The 15,627-nt window shown below is 41.0% G+C and overlaps 1 protein-coding gene across 1 annotated transcript in view; it reads left to right on the top strand.

The window, feature by feature from the left end:
- The first annotated feature begins 256 nt into the window (after positions 1 to 256).
- The window catches only part of LOC138480649 (apolipoprotein A-I-like), a 100,518-nt gene continuing 85,147 nt past the window's right edge, over positions 257 to 15,627 (top strand). Inside the window, exon 1 of the mRNA XM_069612322.1 lies at positions 257 to 310. Within this exon, the coding sequence (XP_069468423.1) occupies positions 257 to 310 (54 nt within the window). The remainder of the gene's footprint in view (positions 311 to 15,627) is intronic.

Below are 15,627 nucleotides of genomic sequence, written 5' to 3'. Positions count from 1 at the left end.
CAACCACACCTAATATCCCACATCACAATCAACAGCACTCTATTCATCTCTACAATCACACCCACACGTCCATGCACCATACATGCATATACATTGCACAACGTTCCAATGCAACCTTTCACTTTTCCAAACAAGACACACCAAAATGCCTACTAAACAGCAACTCTGTAGAAAATAAAGAAAAAGTAGAGCAGATCAGAATAAAAGTACACCACATAGTTGTCCACCTCTAAAACAATGTAAAAAAACCATTAAAATGGAAGAGCTTGTAACCTCACTCAACAAACTAAGCCAGCCACGACTAAAGAAGGTAAGGCCCTTCTAGCAAAAAACATAAAGTAAACAATTATGTACAAAGAAAAGCATACCTACTAACAAACTCAATCCTCTATCTACTAGTGTTAACGTAGTCACTGTAAAGCAATCCAAAAACTGATGTTATAAAAAATGTTCCACCATAGAGTTCTTTTCAATCTTATAAAAACATCTGAAAAGTAATGTTCTTCAATACAAAACGACCACAGGAAAATAATCATGCAAGCTCTAATTGACAGTGCATTTCTAATGAAGAGAACATTGTTTATATTGATTTTAAATGGAATAAAACCACTAACTAAATTAATTAATACATTATAACAAGCACTTCTAAACATGTGCATTGTCAAAATAGAGACATTTTCAAACTTCAATGATGGTGAATGGATTCACACAAGCTGCTCAGAACCATTTTTCAATGAAGATGCTTAGAAACAAAAACAAAACAAAAAATTGCCATACACAATAGTGGTTGAGGGTATGACATGGTGGAACACACAATTTTGGCAAAAGAAACCCTTATAGAAAAAAGTCTGCAACAAACTTTCAACCAAATGCTCCTTTCACCCAAACAAACTGTCCAGTGTACAAATAGACATGCAGCTCAAAGTGTAACGTACACCAACAATCCTTTAAATCTTGCTGACAATTCCTCAATCACTATGTGAAACTAAAAAACAAATGTAAAATGAAAACTTTACAACCATAGACTCCTGTCCAATGCACAACCACACTGGTCTGGGAGGGCATTAATTAGCCTGCATTTTTGGAACTGCTTGCAAAAGCACTTTCCACCACATCAAAATATTAGTGACACACCATTCCACTATACAGAATCTTGTGCATCGATTATACCATGCGAAAAGTCCTGCTCTAGAACTATAGCATTTAAATAACATTCTCCTACATGCAACTGTCAAAGAGCTCTTTCAAGAAATAGAGCACATCCAATGTAAATACTTTGGAACTGAAGGTGACTTAGAAAATGCTGTACCTTTAGAAAACATTACCAAAAACCTCATTGTCAGATATGCTAATAGCAGTACTGGTTCCAGGGTCGTCACTTAGAGAAATGTCCCCCTCCTCCTCATCTGTGTCCTTGAATGACGTCTCTGGTCTTTTACCTTTCCTCTTTCAATCTTTATGTAGAGATAAGGTCTCCCTCGAGTAGAAGCCACTCTGCATCCTTTCTGGTGAAGGCGAGCAAAGGACCCCCTCCCTAGAGAGCCCAAAAGAGGAAAAAGCAGTATGTAGAAAAATCCTCTCGTATCTTTCGGCAGGTGGATGGCAGAAAACTCTATTTAATGATCTTCGGTATGGATTGAGCTCCCCAAAGTCCAACGGTCCAGGATGGTTATTTGCAACAGAGTGGAATGGCAAGGTACCGCTGTTGCCCACGAGATGGTAAGGGGGTAAGAACTGTAGCTTAAGGATGGTAAATGGGAAGGTAGGTGATAGAGCAGAATGAAGAAGAAAGTAGAGTTACGCCCAAAGGGTATAGACAGAACAGAAGGACTAAAGACAAGAAGTGTAAACAGAGTACTACCGAAAGCCGGTACAGAAGTAGGAAAACAAGAGAAAGCGGACACACAAACAGTATGCCGATACAGAGGAAGGTTTCCGGAAGGAAGGTAAGGTTTGGGAAGATGGAGAAGATGAACGGGACCCGGCTAAGGAAAGTGGAATAAGTCGGAACCGGAACGAAAGGAGGTTTGTAACGGCGGAAGGGAAGAAAAGAAGGTAAGCAGAGGGAAAGAGAGAGAGATAGGAAGAAACAGCAGAGGGAGGAAAGAGAGAGAGCAAGCGCAGCTAGCGAACAAGGAAATAACAGCGTCTAAGCCCAGAAGCGGAGCGCATGCAAAGGGGTTTCAATGCACCCCAGAGAAAGAGGGGCGGAGCTATAAAGGGGAAGTAAACAAGAGAACAGAAAGACTAGACCTACGCTCCCGGAAGAACAGGAGCATGGTGGAACATTTCAATGGCGGATGAGTCGCCAAGGAGACCATAAGCCCCAAGGGGTACGGCTTGTGACACTCATAAACAGCATCCTAATAAACACATCCAAAAAAGAAATAGCTAAGTTTCAAAACACATCTGCTGAAATACCAGACCAAATATGTGTCTATTGCTGCAGAACGTTTTATAAAAAGAGCACACAAATCTAGCTTTCAAAATAGAAGACAATGAAGATTCCAATGGTTCCAATTAGCCTTATATCTAACAGCAGAAGCTAAATACAAAATAACTAACCCCTCAAGAGTGTGCACGTACTGCAACACAAAGCTTGACAATAACCAAATGCCATCATTGGCTATCACTAATAACTTAGAAATATTCCCACTTCCAAAAGATCTCCAACAGCTTACCTTGTACGATATCATTATAATACAAACAGTGCACCCATTTCAAACTATAATACACTTTCAAACAAAATCAGCCAAATTACCTCCATCCGAGATACTATTGCGCATCCGTGGCAAAGTAGTATATTTACCATTGGATCTAAAAGAAAATGTTCAAGCTCTAGGACTGTAACAGCCAATAGATGAATCTTTGATTGTATTAGTTAATGGTGTCCCAACAAAAGTGCAACACTTCTTTGAGGAAAAGAATATCAATCCAGTGGTGTAGGACACATCCTCATGCTTTTGTGGATAAAAGATGCTCCAAAATGTGACCATGATAGTGATGCCACTGTTTTAAAGTTTATTGAAAAATATATTACCTGGGATATCCCTTTAGAAACCACAGATATTGACCTACATACACATGTCTTACACTTCCAAAAACATAAATGTGGCAAATACTGCAGACGTAAACATAAAAACAAAGGGAAATACTTGGGCAATAAGCCCTGAGCTGCAGGGACATTACAAAGTCAGTTAATGCCCCGTGGCTCATAGTTACAGGCCCTAGCAAAGCGAGGGCCATAACGTAAGCCCCAGGGCATTACCTGTTTTGGTAATGCCCTCACGGGGAGGGGCTTATTACTATAAGTACCCTGTCCCATAAGACCGGGGTACAAAAGTATTTTTTTTTTCTTTTCCGAAACGCTGCAGAATTTCGGAACAGGAAAACAAAATGTTAAAAACATGGCTGCCGTGGAAGGGAAAACAAATACTGTTTTCCCTTGCAATGGTGGCAATTGAAAACATTTTAAAAAGTAAACACAAAATGGCAGCCATGGAACTGGAAGAAGGGACTACATGTAGTCCCTTCTCTCTTTCCATGGCACCCATTAAAAAGGTAAACAAACAAATGGCCGGCATGGAATGGATAGAAGGGACTACGTGTAGTCCCTTCTTCCTTTCCATGATAGAATGTCGCAGATTGGGAGCAGACGCGCTGGGGACAGAAGTGTCCCCAACGGGTCTGCTCCCAAAATGGACTTCAATGAAGGTAAGTGGGGATGGGGGCTTTGAGAGAATTCTGTGGAGGGGAGGAGGGAGAGGAGAGGGGAAGTGGGACACCACTTACTTCATTTCTTGGTGGGGAAGATGGCGGCCTCCAGCAATGAGGCTGCTCGGAGCGGGGGCATTACTTTGGCTGAGAGGCTAACACCCCCCCGCGCCAGGTACTAATATACCAAATTTCACTTTGACTTCCCTAGACCAGTTTGCAAAAAAGGACATGTAAATAGCTTAATGTCTTCTATTAGACACAGTGTAAAAGGCAAACCCCTAAAAATACATAGAACATTAAAAGGGGCAATGCAATCATTGTTGTCTTGTAAAATGCAAACATAGACATACAATACATTGCAATTACACTGCACTACAGCTGCGAAAACACAGCTCTACGATGACATATCATCTGACAAAACACTATCACAGAAATTGTACAGCTTTGGTATAAAAATGCTGTCCCATAGAGAATGCAGGTCCTACGAAGCTGCAGACCGTTTAACAGGTACAACCTTATGTGGCAAATCTGAGCACATTGTCTGGCTGAACCTTGTACCAGCTTCGTCCCGAAAAAGAGTACTAAAATCCTATCAAGAGATTGAAAACATAGCCACAAATGATCCCAACAGCTACGACATGTTAAAAAACAATTTACTCGACACATACTACCCAAACAGAAGTACTGCTTTGGAAAACATGTGTCTGTACGACATTGCCCACAACTTCACCTACAAAAACAATGTCACACCAAATGAGACAACTGGCAAATATTCAGTTTCAACATGTGAAGGAATCCTAGTGAAACCCAACAAACCCAGTGTACTTAATCATGTAAAGTTATAATTTAAATCTCCACTACATAGATGAATGTATTACATGGCCCTACGTCTACTTTTCAATCCTTGGAGAAAAAAAATATATTAGGTGACTAGAACTCATTTGAAGCTACATCAAAGCAAATGAAAGCAGTATAACAAATGACAATTTCATACAATACAAACAAATGTTGGACAATGAACGCCAACAAGAGGAAGAAATTGAAGTTCAACTATACAAAGACACTCCTGAGGGCAGTCAACATTCCCTTACAAGAAGCCAAGACCCACTTGGAGAACCACTCATTCTAAATGAAGCAGAATTAGCCATGACTGGGGTAGAAAATACCATGTATCAATATAAACAATCCAAGGAATAATTGTCAGTTGTGGAATCACAGATAAATTGTGCACCATTCACCTAGAAGTCGCTCAAGAACTTGAACATGGTTTTAAACATGAAAGTAAAATATGTGCTTTAAACATTATAAACCTCTCCTCCTGTATTTAAGTGGTGAAGCTGGTTCTGGCAAAACATTCTTAATTAAAATATTCGGCACATTTCTACAAAATGTAACAAACAACAACCTTTCGGCTGTGGTAATATCCACCACAGGTCTAGCTGCCTACAACACAGTTGGTGTAAATTTACTCCTCTACGTAGAACACCAAAACAAATTACAATACTACAAATTGTCAGAAAAAGCTGTTACTGAAGTATGCAGAATTCTAAAAACAAATAAAATTTCTCCGGATAGATGAAGTAAGCATAGTTTCCAACCTCATGTTATGTTGAATTCATGTCAGAATGCAAGATGTTCTAAAAACCAACTACAAAGGACTGTTTGGAAGAAAATATGTTATTGCTTTCGGAGACCTCCTACAGTTAACACCAGTGAAAGGGCAACCTATTGTCAAATCATTAGGACACAAAGAATGCTGCAATTCCCTTGGTAATATTGGAAATGTAAGTCTCTGGCAACATTTTCACTACAGAGAACTAACTCAAAATATGTGCCAGTCTACAGACCTCACATATTCAAACATTTTAAAAAGCATTAGAACTGGGCTGCTTAATAAAGATGCAAAATCCATCTTAAATAAGTAGACTAATCCATGAGATATATTGAGGAAACACATCTGCTCCTGATGTCATGGAACGATTAACTCAAAAAAATCTAAACTGTATGTCCTTAATGTCAGCCCTTGCAAGCTGTAGTCAATTCAACCAGACAATGTTGAAAAAATAAATGCTACCCATACTACATATCAGCTCCGCAGGCAAACTAGAAGTGCACCAGCATGACATTTCCTATGCGTCAACAAGCAACAGCACAACTAAATAGCTTAGAAAAATGTATCTCCAACACAGCCGGATTGGTGAAATTATTGACTTTGTGTGTATACTGCAGAGTAATTCTAAAGCGTAACCTTGACGTAGAACAAAGTTTAGTCAATTGAGCAATTGGTACAGTTGTTGGCTTCCAAACAAATTCACATGACAACAACAGTTTGTCAACATCCACTTTGACAAAATTGCGGAAGTTAAAAAAATTGGCCGGACAATATAAGGTTTCCTTCTTTTCAAAGTCATGTATGTATGCAGACGACAATTTTCTCTATCTCCTGCATATGCTGTCACTGTTCACAAATCACAAGTTCTAGCACTATATCAAGCATTGATTGACATTGGCAGCACAATCTCTAAAGAAGGTATGAGTTACATAGCGCTGAAACATCTGCGTACATGCAACGGTATATTCCTAGTTAACTTTGATGCTTACAAAGTCCATGCTGAGATTCCTTGCATCCTGGAATACAACAGGCTATGGGCACTATCCACCCCATCTAGATATGTACCCGCCACCTCAAAAAAAGAAACCTTTTAATAGACAAATATTAGAAACAGAACCTATAGCAGATGTCCCAACAATACCACTAAAAAAACAACAGGCAATTCCTTCTGCATCAAACAATACTAATACAAAATCAACTGCACATCCATCACAAAAGAAACAGACACATCTCTCTTCTCTAGAAACATCAATAGGCCCAACAAACGATCCACAAACAGAAATCTCTGGTCCATTTAAATTCAGAAACACAGCTGGAGTAAATTGCTATGCTTATGTGACAATGAATCTTCTCTTTCAAGTGCCACCAATTGTTCACAACATTTACTTAAACGGCTCGTACCAGTTGTGTTTGCAAATGCTTGTCCTTCACAGAAATGCCACAAATAATCCTGACAACACTTACATTGTCTCAGGCATAAGGCATGAATTGGACTACTGTTCAGGAATGGTAACATAGACCATAAACACACAGGAAGATCCACAAGCATTCCTAATGTACTTACTGCAAGTACAAGAAAACAAGAACATCCCTATGAAACTTCCAGATTTCATACACATGGAAACATACATGCACTATATGCAACCCTGTTCCACAAGACCACATCCCTAATGAACAATTTGTTTGTTTGTTTATTCATTTATAATGTGCACCAGACCCGAGGGTATCAGGGTGCAGAGGTTACAAGGAGATACACAGCTTGGTTTACAAAATAAATGACAAGATACAGGCAGATATAGAGCAACAGTACAGGTACAAGAGGCAAATATGAGTCAATACATACAGAGAAGAGCACATCCACAGGCATATTCTATGAGCAGCAGGTAGCTTAGATGGTCCGAGTAGAGGGTGGTAAAGGGTGGGCCTTAGTGATCGGTAGCCTTGAGCAGGTTGATGTAGTTAAGTCTAACACTCTGGTAAGATCGGTCTTCACGGAGAGATGGCTGCAGGGTATTCCATAGTTGAGGTGCTTTGACAATAAAGCTACAGCCTCCAACCTTAGAGAGTTTATATCTGGGAATGGAGAGGCAATTAGTGTTAGCAAGGCTGGATGTTCTGGTAGAAGTCCTTCTATGGAATCTCTCGGAGAGATAGCTGAGAGCTGTATTATGCAGAGCTCTGTGGGTGAGTGAGGCAATTTTTAACTGCATTTTTTCATGGGTGGAGAGCCAATTGTTTTGGCGCCTAATCTCAGATATGTGATTTCTCTTGGGCACGCCGAGGGGGTCTCTAAGGGCATTCTTTTGTAGGATTTGGATTCTCTAGATGATGGATTTGTTGGAGCCGATGTATAGGGCGTTACAATAATCCAGCCTCAAGAGGATGAGGGCTCTGGCCAAGATGATGTTGCTGTTGTCAGAGAGAAAGGGTTTGCCGGTTCTAATTAGTTTACAGGTGTAAGCTGTGGCCGAAGCCATAGCATTCACTTGTTTGGTAAAGGGGAGAGTGGAATCAAGGTAAAAGCCGAGGGTTTTTACCTCAGTGGCCACTTTGATGAGGTTACCATCAATTATGAAGGCAGAGTATTGTGGTCCCAGTCTTTAGAGTTTAGTGGGGTTACCCAGGATGAAGAGCTCCGTTTTTACCTCATTCAGGCATAGACCATGAGTTTACAAAAACCAAAATATTCCTTTAAGTCAGGCATGTGTAGAACCCGCGTAGTTTAGTGTCGTGACCAGTGTCTATCGTTATAACATCTGATAGTGTGCAGCCGTTCATCATTAAGCATGCTGACACATGTACTAAATACATTTCTTTTATAGAAAGCAAACCACTTCTACTTTAATTATTAATAAAAAAGAATGTATTCCATCATTTTGTTTGTGCAGTTCACAGTTTTATAGAACATTCGTATGATTCAACAGCTAGTAAATAAAGTAGTAGTGTATACAAAAAGCTATAGTTTCCAATTAGCTCTCCACTTGATGTTCTGATTACAAAAAAATGTTTTGGCAACCTTTGATGAGATTATCCACTCATTCAATTCCTATGAATCCCTTTGATATCATTATTCACTCATTCGATTCCTATAAATCCCGACATGTTTAGCTCCTTCTCATTCTTATTCACAATAGTTACTATGGGAGTTTCTTCAGGGGGACACTACATACAATAACCACATTGCTATTACAGATCTACCACAATTACACCGTTAAAAAATTACTCTTCTGCTATATCGTGATTCCTGCCACTCCATTTAACATCGCGAGTTCCAAATTAATGTTGTGTGGTCATGGCTTTTCTGTATCCACCAACTGCCAAGGGGTCTACAATACACAGAAAAAGGGGTTATAATTACCCGTCTTATAGCGCCTTCATAAGTTTAGGCTTGCGACTGCGTGTTAATACGTGTCAAAGAGTATGAATCTCTTGCTTTAGCATAGCATTGCCAGTGATAATGACTCGGTTCACTCACCCGTCCGGCAATCCCTAGGGATAGGGTTCTGCCATCTATGTGTCAGAATGGAAGTGCTGCATGTGTGGCCTTCCATCGGTATGTGTGACCGTTTCCACCACAGTTGACAGTCTCTGTGCGTGGTTCCGGAGGAATTCACAGCCTCCCCGCCAGTGCCTCTCGTCGAGCAAACAGCTTGTGATAGAGTATAGTGCCGGTCTGAAGAGTAAACAGAGGAGAGTTCTGTTACTCCGCGCTGAAAAGCGTTTGCAGATATTAATAAAGACTGATGTGTTCCCATATGAGTGCGTGCTCAGTCTCACCTACTACGGGAGGCATCTTCATCAGGTCCCCCATGTGTGTCTATCCTTCGGTGTATGCTGGGTAAACCTGGTAGTCAGGGCGACCAGTTTATAGTACCCGCCCCGTAACGGGTTCACTACTCTAATCCCAAAGGCTCCACCTGTGTCTTCGGAGCATCGGAATGAGAAGTAGCTCACAGAGCGGCACAATTGACCAAGGATGAATGAGCTCCCCTGGAATCTCTACTGTTTGGAAGGGCCCTATTACAGTGCGTCATAGTGGTGGCTCCATGCAGAGCCGGGCTCGCTGCGCAACAACTCTACGCTACCGCCCCATTAATCAGTGGCAGTTCTTGCTAATGACGGTAAGTGAACCAAAGTCAGAACAACAGCCAATGCTATGTGTCTCACGGCACAGCTGCCGCACATAAGGCCGAATAACATATGGAAACTAGAGGGTAGTTTAATGACCCAAAGGAATAGTCCCCCTAAAATCTAACGAGTATACAAAAACCAAAATATTCCTTTTAGTCATGCATGTGTAGAACCCTGTGTAGTTTAGTGTCGTGACCAGTGTCTATCGTTATAACATCTGATAGTGTGCAGCCGTTCATCATTAAGCGTGCTGACACATGTACTAAATACATTTCTTTTACAGAAAGCAAACCACTTCTACTTTAATTATTAATAAAAAAGAATGTATTCCATCATTTCGTTTTGGTGCAGTTCACAGTTTTATAGAACATTCGTATGATTCAACAGCTAGTAGATAAAGTAGTAGTGTATACAAAAAGCTATAGTATCCAATTGCCTCTCCACTTGATGTTCTGATTACAAAAAAAGTTTTTGACAACCTTTGATGACATTATTCACTCATTCAATTCCTATGAATCCCTTTGATAACATTATTCACTCATTCGATTCCTATAAATCCCGACATGTTTCACTCCTTCTCATTCTTATTCACAATAGTTACTATGGGAGTTTCTTCAGGGGGACACTACATCCAATAACCACATTGCTATTACAGATCTACCACAATTACACTGTTAAAAAATCACTCTTGTGCTATATCGTGATTCCTGCCACTCCAGTTGACATCTCGAGTTCCAAATTAATGTTGTGTGGCCATGGCTTTTCTGTATCCACCAACTGCCAAGGGGTCTACAATACACAGAAAAAGGGGTTATAATTACCCGTCTTATAGCGCCTTCATAAGTTTAGGCTTGTGACTGCGTGTTAATACGTGTCAAAGAGTATGAATCTCTTGCTTTAGCATAGCATTGCCAGTGATAATGACTCGGTTCACTCACCCGTCCAGCAATCCCTAGGGATAGGGTTCTGCCATCTATGTGTCAGAATGGAAGTGCTCCATGTGTGGCCCTCCATCGGTATGTGTGACCATTTCCACCACAGTTGACAGTCTCTGTGCGTGGTTCCAGAGGAATTTACAGCCTCCCCGCCAGTGCCTCTCGTCGAGCAAACAGCTTGTGATAGAGTATAGTGCCGGTCTAAAGAGTAAACAGAGGAGAGTTCTGTTACTCCGCGCTAAAAAGCATTTGCAGATATTAATAAAGACCGATGTGTTCTCATATGAGTGCGTGCTCAGTCTCACCTACTACGGGAGGCATCTTCATCAGGTCCCCCATGTGTGTCTATCCTTCGGTGTATGCTGGGTAAACCTGGTAGTCAGGGCGACCAGTTTATAGTACCCGCCCCGTAACGGGTTCACTACTCTAATCCCAAAGGCTCCACCTGTGTCTTCGGAGCATCGGAATGAGAAGTAGCTCACAGAGCGGCACAATTGACCAAGGACGAATGAGCTCCCCTGGAATCTCTACTGTTCGGAAGGGCCCTATTACAGTGCGTCATAGCGGCGGCTCCATGCAGGGCCGGGCTTGCTGCACAACAACCCCACGCTACCACCCCATTAATCAGTGGCAGTTCTTGCTAATGACGGTAAGTGAACCAAAGTCAGAACAACAGCCAATGCTATGTGTCTCACCGCACAGCTGCCGTACATAAGGCCGAATAACATATGGAAACTAGAGGTAGTTTAACGACCCAAAGGAATAGTCCCCCTAAAATCTAAAGAGTATACAAAAACCAAAATATTCCTTTAAGTCATGCATGTGTAGAAGCCTGTGTAGTTTAGTGCCGTGACCAGTGTCTATCGTTATAACATCTGATAGTGTGCAGCCATTCATCATTAAGCGTGCTGACACATGTACTAAATACATTTCTTTTACAGAAAGTAAACCACTTCTACTTTAATTATTAATAAAAAAGAATTTATTCCATCATTTTGTTTGTGCAGTTCACAGTTTTATAGAACATTCGTATGATTCAACAGCTAGTAGATAAAGTAGTAGTGTATACAAAAATGTATAGTTTCCAATTAGCTCTCCACTTGATGTTCTGATTACAAAATACATTTTTGGCAACCTTTGATGACATTATTCACTCATTCAATTCCTATTAATCCCTTTGATAACATTATTCACTCATTCGATTCCTATAAATCCCGACATGTTTCGCTCCTTCTCATTCTTATTCACAATAGTTACTATGGGAGTTTCTGGATGTTGAGGTAAACTCTAATCACCAAAGCCACTCCTTGACGTAATCCCCTGAAAGTGGGAGGAGAATCTGAGTATCATCTGCGTAGTTTGTGTAGGTGATACCAAGATGGTCCAGATCATCGAAAAGGGGCTTTGTGAATATGTTGTACAGGGTGAGAGAGACGCTTAGCCCTGGGGTACCCTACACGTAATAGGGATAGGGTCTGCGGCTGCTGACGGGGAGAAGACCCTCATGGTCCTGTCACTTAAGAAAGATTGGATCCAGATTATGGCCTCTTTGGAAAAGTGTGCAGCTGAGTCTAGGTGGCTGCATAGGATCTTGTGGTTCACAAGATCAAATGCAGCCAAAAGGTCAAGGAGGAAAAGGAGGGCTGATTTCCCCTTGTCCCTTAGCTCATCTACTTGGGCCTTCAAGTCAATGAGGGCAGATTCAGTTCCGTATTGGGGACGGAACCCTGATTGACAAGGTCCTAGGAGATAGTGTAGTTACAAGTATTTCTGGATTTGAAGGTAAGCATCCTTGTCTAGAATTTTTAAGAGAAAAGGTAATGTTGTGATGGGTCAGTAATTAGTAGGTATTAGTGGGTCTATCATTTGTTTTTTTTAGCAGTGGGAGCATCCATGATTCTTTGAGGTTGGTGGGGATAATGCCGGGTGCAAAAGAGGCATTTGATGAATTTTGAAAAAAAGGGAGCAAGTTCCCTTGCTGTGTCCTTCATAAGCTGGGCTGGGCAGGGGTCACCCTGGCAATTAGAGGGCTTCAATGAAAGTATTACTTTTTCTACTTCGAGGATGGAGGTTTTTGCAAAATTGAAGTGGGAGGGAGAGGTGTTAGAAGTCGTATTCTTAAGGGGAATGTCAGGAGTCATATTTCTAGGTGAGGATAGAGGATTTAATGATGCTTTTTTTTGGGATATTTTATTTTGGAGGGTGGTAATTTTATTGGAGAGCGCCTGTTGGATGTCTGAGCATCAAGTTTTGTCTTTAGTACAAGTGTCTGGCGTTGAGTCGGGAGTCTCGAATTCTTTTAAGATTGTGAATAATTCATTCGTACTCTAATTGGCTTGAGAGATACGGTTGTTGTAGGATTCCCGTTTGGCCAGGCATATTTCCTTTTTATAATGTGATGAGATCTTAGTCAATTCAATTCTGTTTGCTTCTGAGGAGAGTAGTCTCCAGGCGGCCAAACATACCAAATTCTGAATCCATTTAATTTCAAGCTTCTGCAGAATGCAAATCATGACATATTATGCACTTTTTGCAATTAAAAGAATTGTTCTACCATACAAATAAACTCACATAGCCAATGGCCCTCATAACAAGTCAGGCGGTGGACCATGGTGCTATTAGCACCATGGTCCATGCCGGATTCCGCCATGGTGGATGGCGGAATTACCGCCCCATTCCAAGGTGAGTGGGGCGGTAATTCCCCATTCACCATTTGCCCTTCCCCATTCCCATTTTTGCCCCAAAGGGCATAATGGGGATGGGGAAGGCGCTAATTATGGCACCGTAAATTACGGTGCCGTAATTAGCACCAAGGTCGCTTAGCGCCTTGGACTTTAACGCCTGCAAAAAGCAGGCGTTGAAGTGTGAATCAGGCGTTAAGGGTTAACGGCGCCGACGGCGCCGTTAAACCCTTAACGCCTGACTTGTAATGAGGGCCAATGTGTCATACTAATGCTTCTAAGGTACAATGCAGATGGTAATAGAAATTACTGTAAGCTTACAGGCTTCACACATGTCCAAATATCTCTTGGCAAGAAAACCATCACAACAGTAGGCATAACATACCACACTGGTGCAACAACCACTGCAGGGCACTACATTGCATATGTCAACAAAATGTGCTTGGTTTGAATGTAATGATACCTCAGTTACTCCAAAACATAGGTTACTACCAAATTTAACAAATGCCTACTTAATATTCCTTCAACCCAAATTTTGTCACTAAACTGTAGCAAAATTAACAGTTAGAATATGCCAACAGATATCTACATCCATAATACCACAATAACACCACTTTTCAAAATCAGTCTAGTTAGAATTTGCCAACAGGTATCTAACTACTTTAACGACACCCTTCATAGCAAAGCACTTCAGCAGCACCATCTCAATTCTTAAATGACAAAACCTCTTCTTACCTCTAATGTAGTTAGAATACACCAACAAGTATCTAACTATTTAAAACATTCCCTTAATTACAACATACTTTAAACAAACATGTTATCCCCCTTACACTCAAGTAACTGTAATCAGGTTTTTTTTAATCCAGTTTGAATTATTTTTTACCAATGACTCAATGATTATGTAATGTCAAAACAACATCAGTGTGTCATACACTAATGTTGTACCACACAAAGTACTTAAAATGTAATTTTTATGAGGGTCTAAAAAGGAAAATGTATATTTAAAACTGTATACCACTAGAGCTTTTGAACTATGATGCTTAAAAAATGTTACTGTTTTTTTTTCCCACAGAAAAGAAACCAGAGATTGCAGCTTCATAACGTTATAACACTAAGTAACCACAGCAATTAGGATCAACTACATATTCGGCTAGCACTATCCTTAATTGCACTACAATCATAGGTACCATATATAGTTCAATTACATCATTCCTCCATATTACAAACACTTTGTACTCCCACTAGATTATCTACAATTACTGTCCATATGTTGCTACTATTGTGATTCTGGCCATACTCCTACTACATTACCTATAATTATTATACACATATTACTACCGTGGTCGTTCTGCCCAGTGCACATAATCTGGGGGCCATTGCCTGTGGCCATGCCCCCAGAATCTGGCCACTGAGCACAACCACCACAATACTATGAACTATATAACAAGTACGGATATATACACCATCAACTAATAAAACTCACCCTGACCCCCAAGCAATCAAAATGATGTCCATGGACACCAAAATAGACCACAGACTCGGCAGCATTTCCAAACCCTTTTTTACACCTATAAAAACTGCTCTACATTACCTTAATTCCACTTCCCTAACATTTCTATTTCCTCTTCCAGCCATCTATTAACCCCAAATGCCTTTTCCACGACGTCCATTCACGCCACTGTCTGTGAACAACTACATTGTTCTCGGACAGCTACGACACCTGCCCGGCCTTTTTCAACCTACAAAAACAGCGCCATAGAATCTTTTTTCTACTCCCCCACCCTTCCCAGCCCCTGTTTCCACCACCAAATAACCCCAAATATGTTTTCCAGACTTTTCCTACACCATGCTATCCGCTGTGACTGTCCGCAGATCCAACATGGCAGATGTTTCCAAAAATATGACGCATCTCACGCTATTTACCATTGAATCAGCGGGCGTGTCCGATGTCTGTGGACCCCATATCCTTGCTTGCTGTTGTGGCTCAGAACTGGGGTTGAACTTCCAGCGATGACTACTAGATGATGTTGTGGAATGTATACACTGGCAAAAAACATTGTTAAAGGAACGTTATGGTTAAGTTGCACTAGCAAAAACCTTTGAAATTCTATGGAAAAACGTTGTTACAGGGATGTTATGGTTACAGGTAAAACCAAAAAAAAATGAAATTCGACAATTATGGTAAGCTAAGCAACCACAACTCGCACCACCTCTGTGCACTGCTAAAACTAACACCCATTAAATCAAAGATGACATGACATATGGCAGCAGGCCCCACATGACTGCTTGTTGTCCACCACCTGACAATGCGTGTGGGAATGGACGTTTGTGCGTATTGCAAGTGCAGGCATGTGTATATGTGTCCTGCTAACATCAGCACTCTGCAGCATATGCGAAAGAACGTTAATGTGGTCGGGGCATGCACCCACGTCTTACAGCTAAGTATGCAAATAAGCATCTCAGCTGGTGCACCCTATAAGTAGCCAGCATCTTCCCAAAATGGTTGGTGCACGTGTTGCACACTATTAGTGTGTAGAAAATAGTGCACCCA

Source organism: Ambystoma mexicanum, chromosome 5p, assembly GCF_040938575.1.
Source record: "Ambystoma mexicanum isolate Mex_15411 chromosome 5p, UKY_AmexF1_1, whole genome shotgun sequence".
NCBI lineage: Eukaryota > Metazoa > Chordata > Amphibia > Caudata > Ambystomatidae > Ambystoma > Ambystoma mexicanum.
This window is presented reverse-complemented; position numbering and strand designations above follow the sequence as displayed.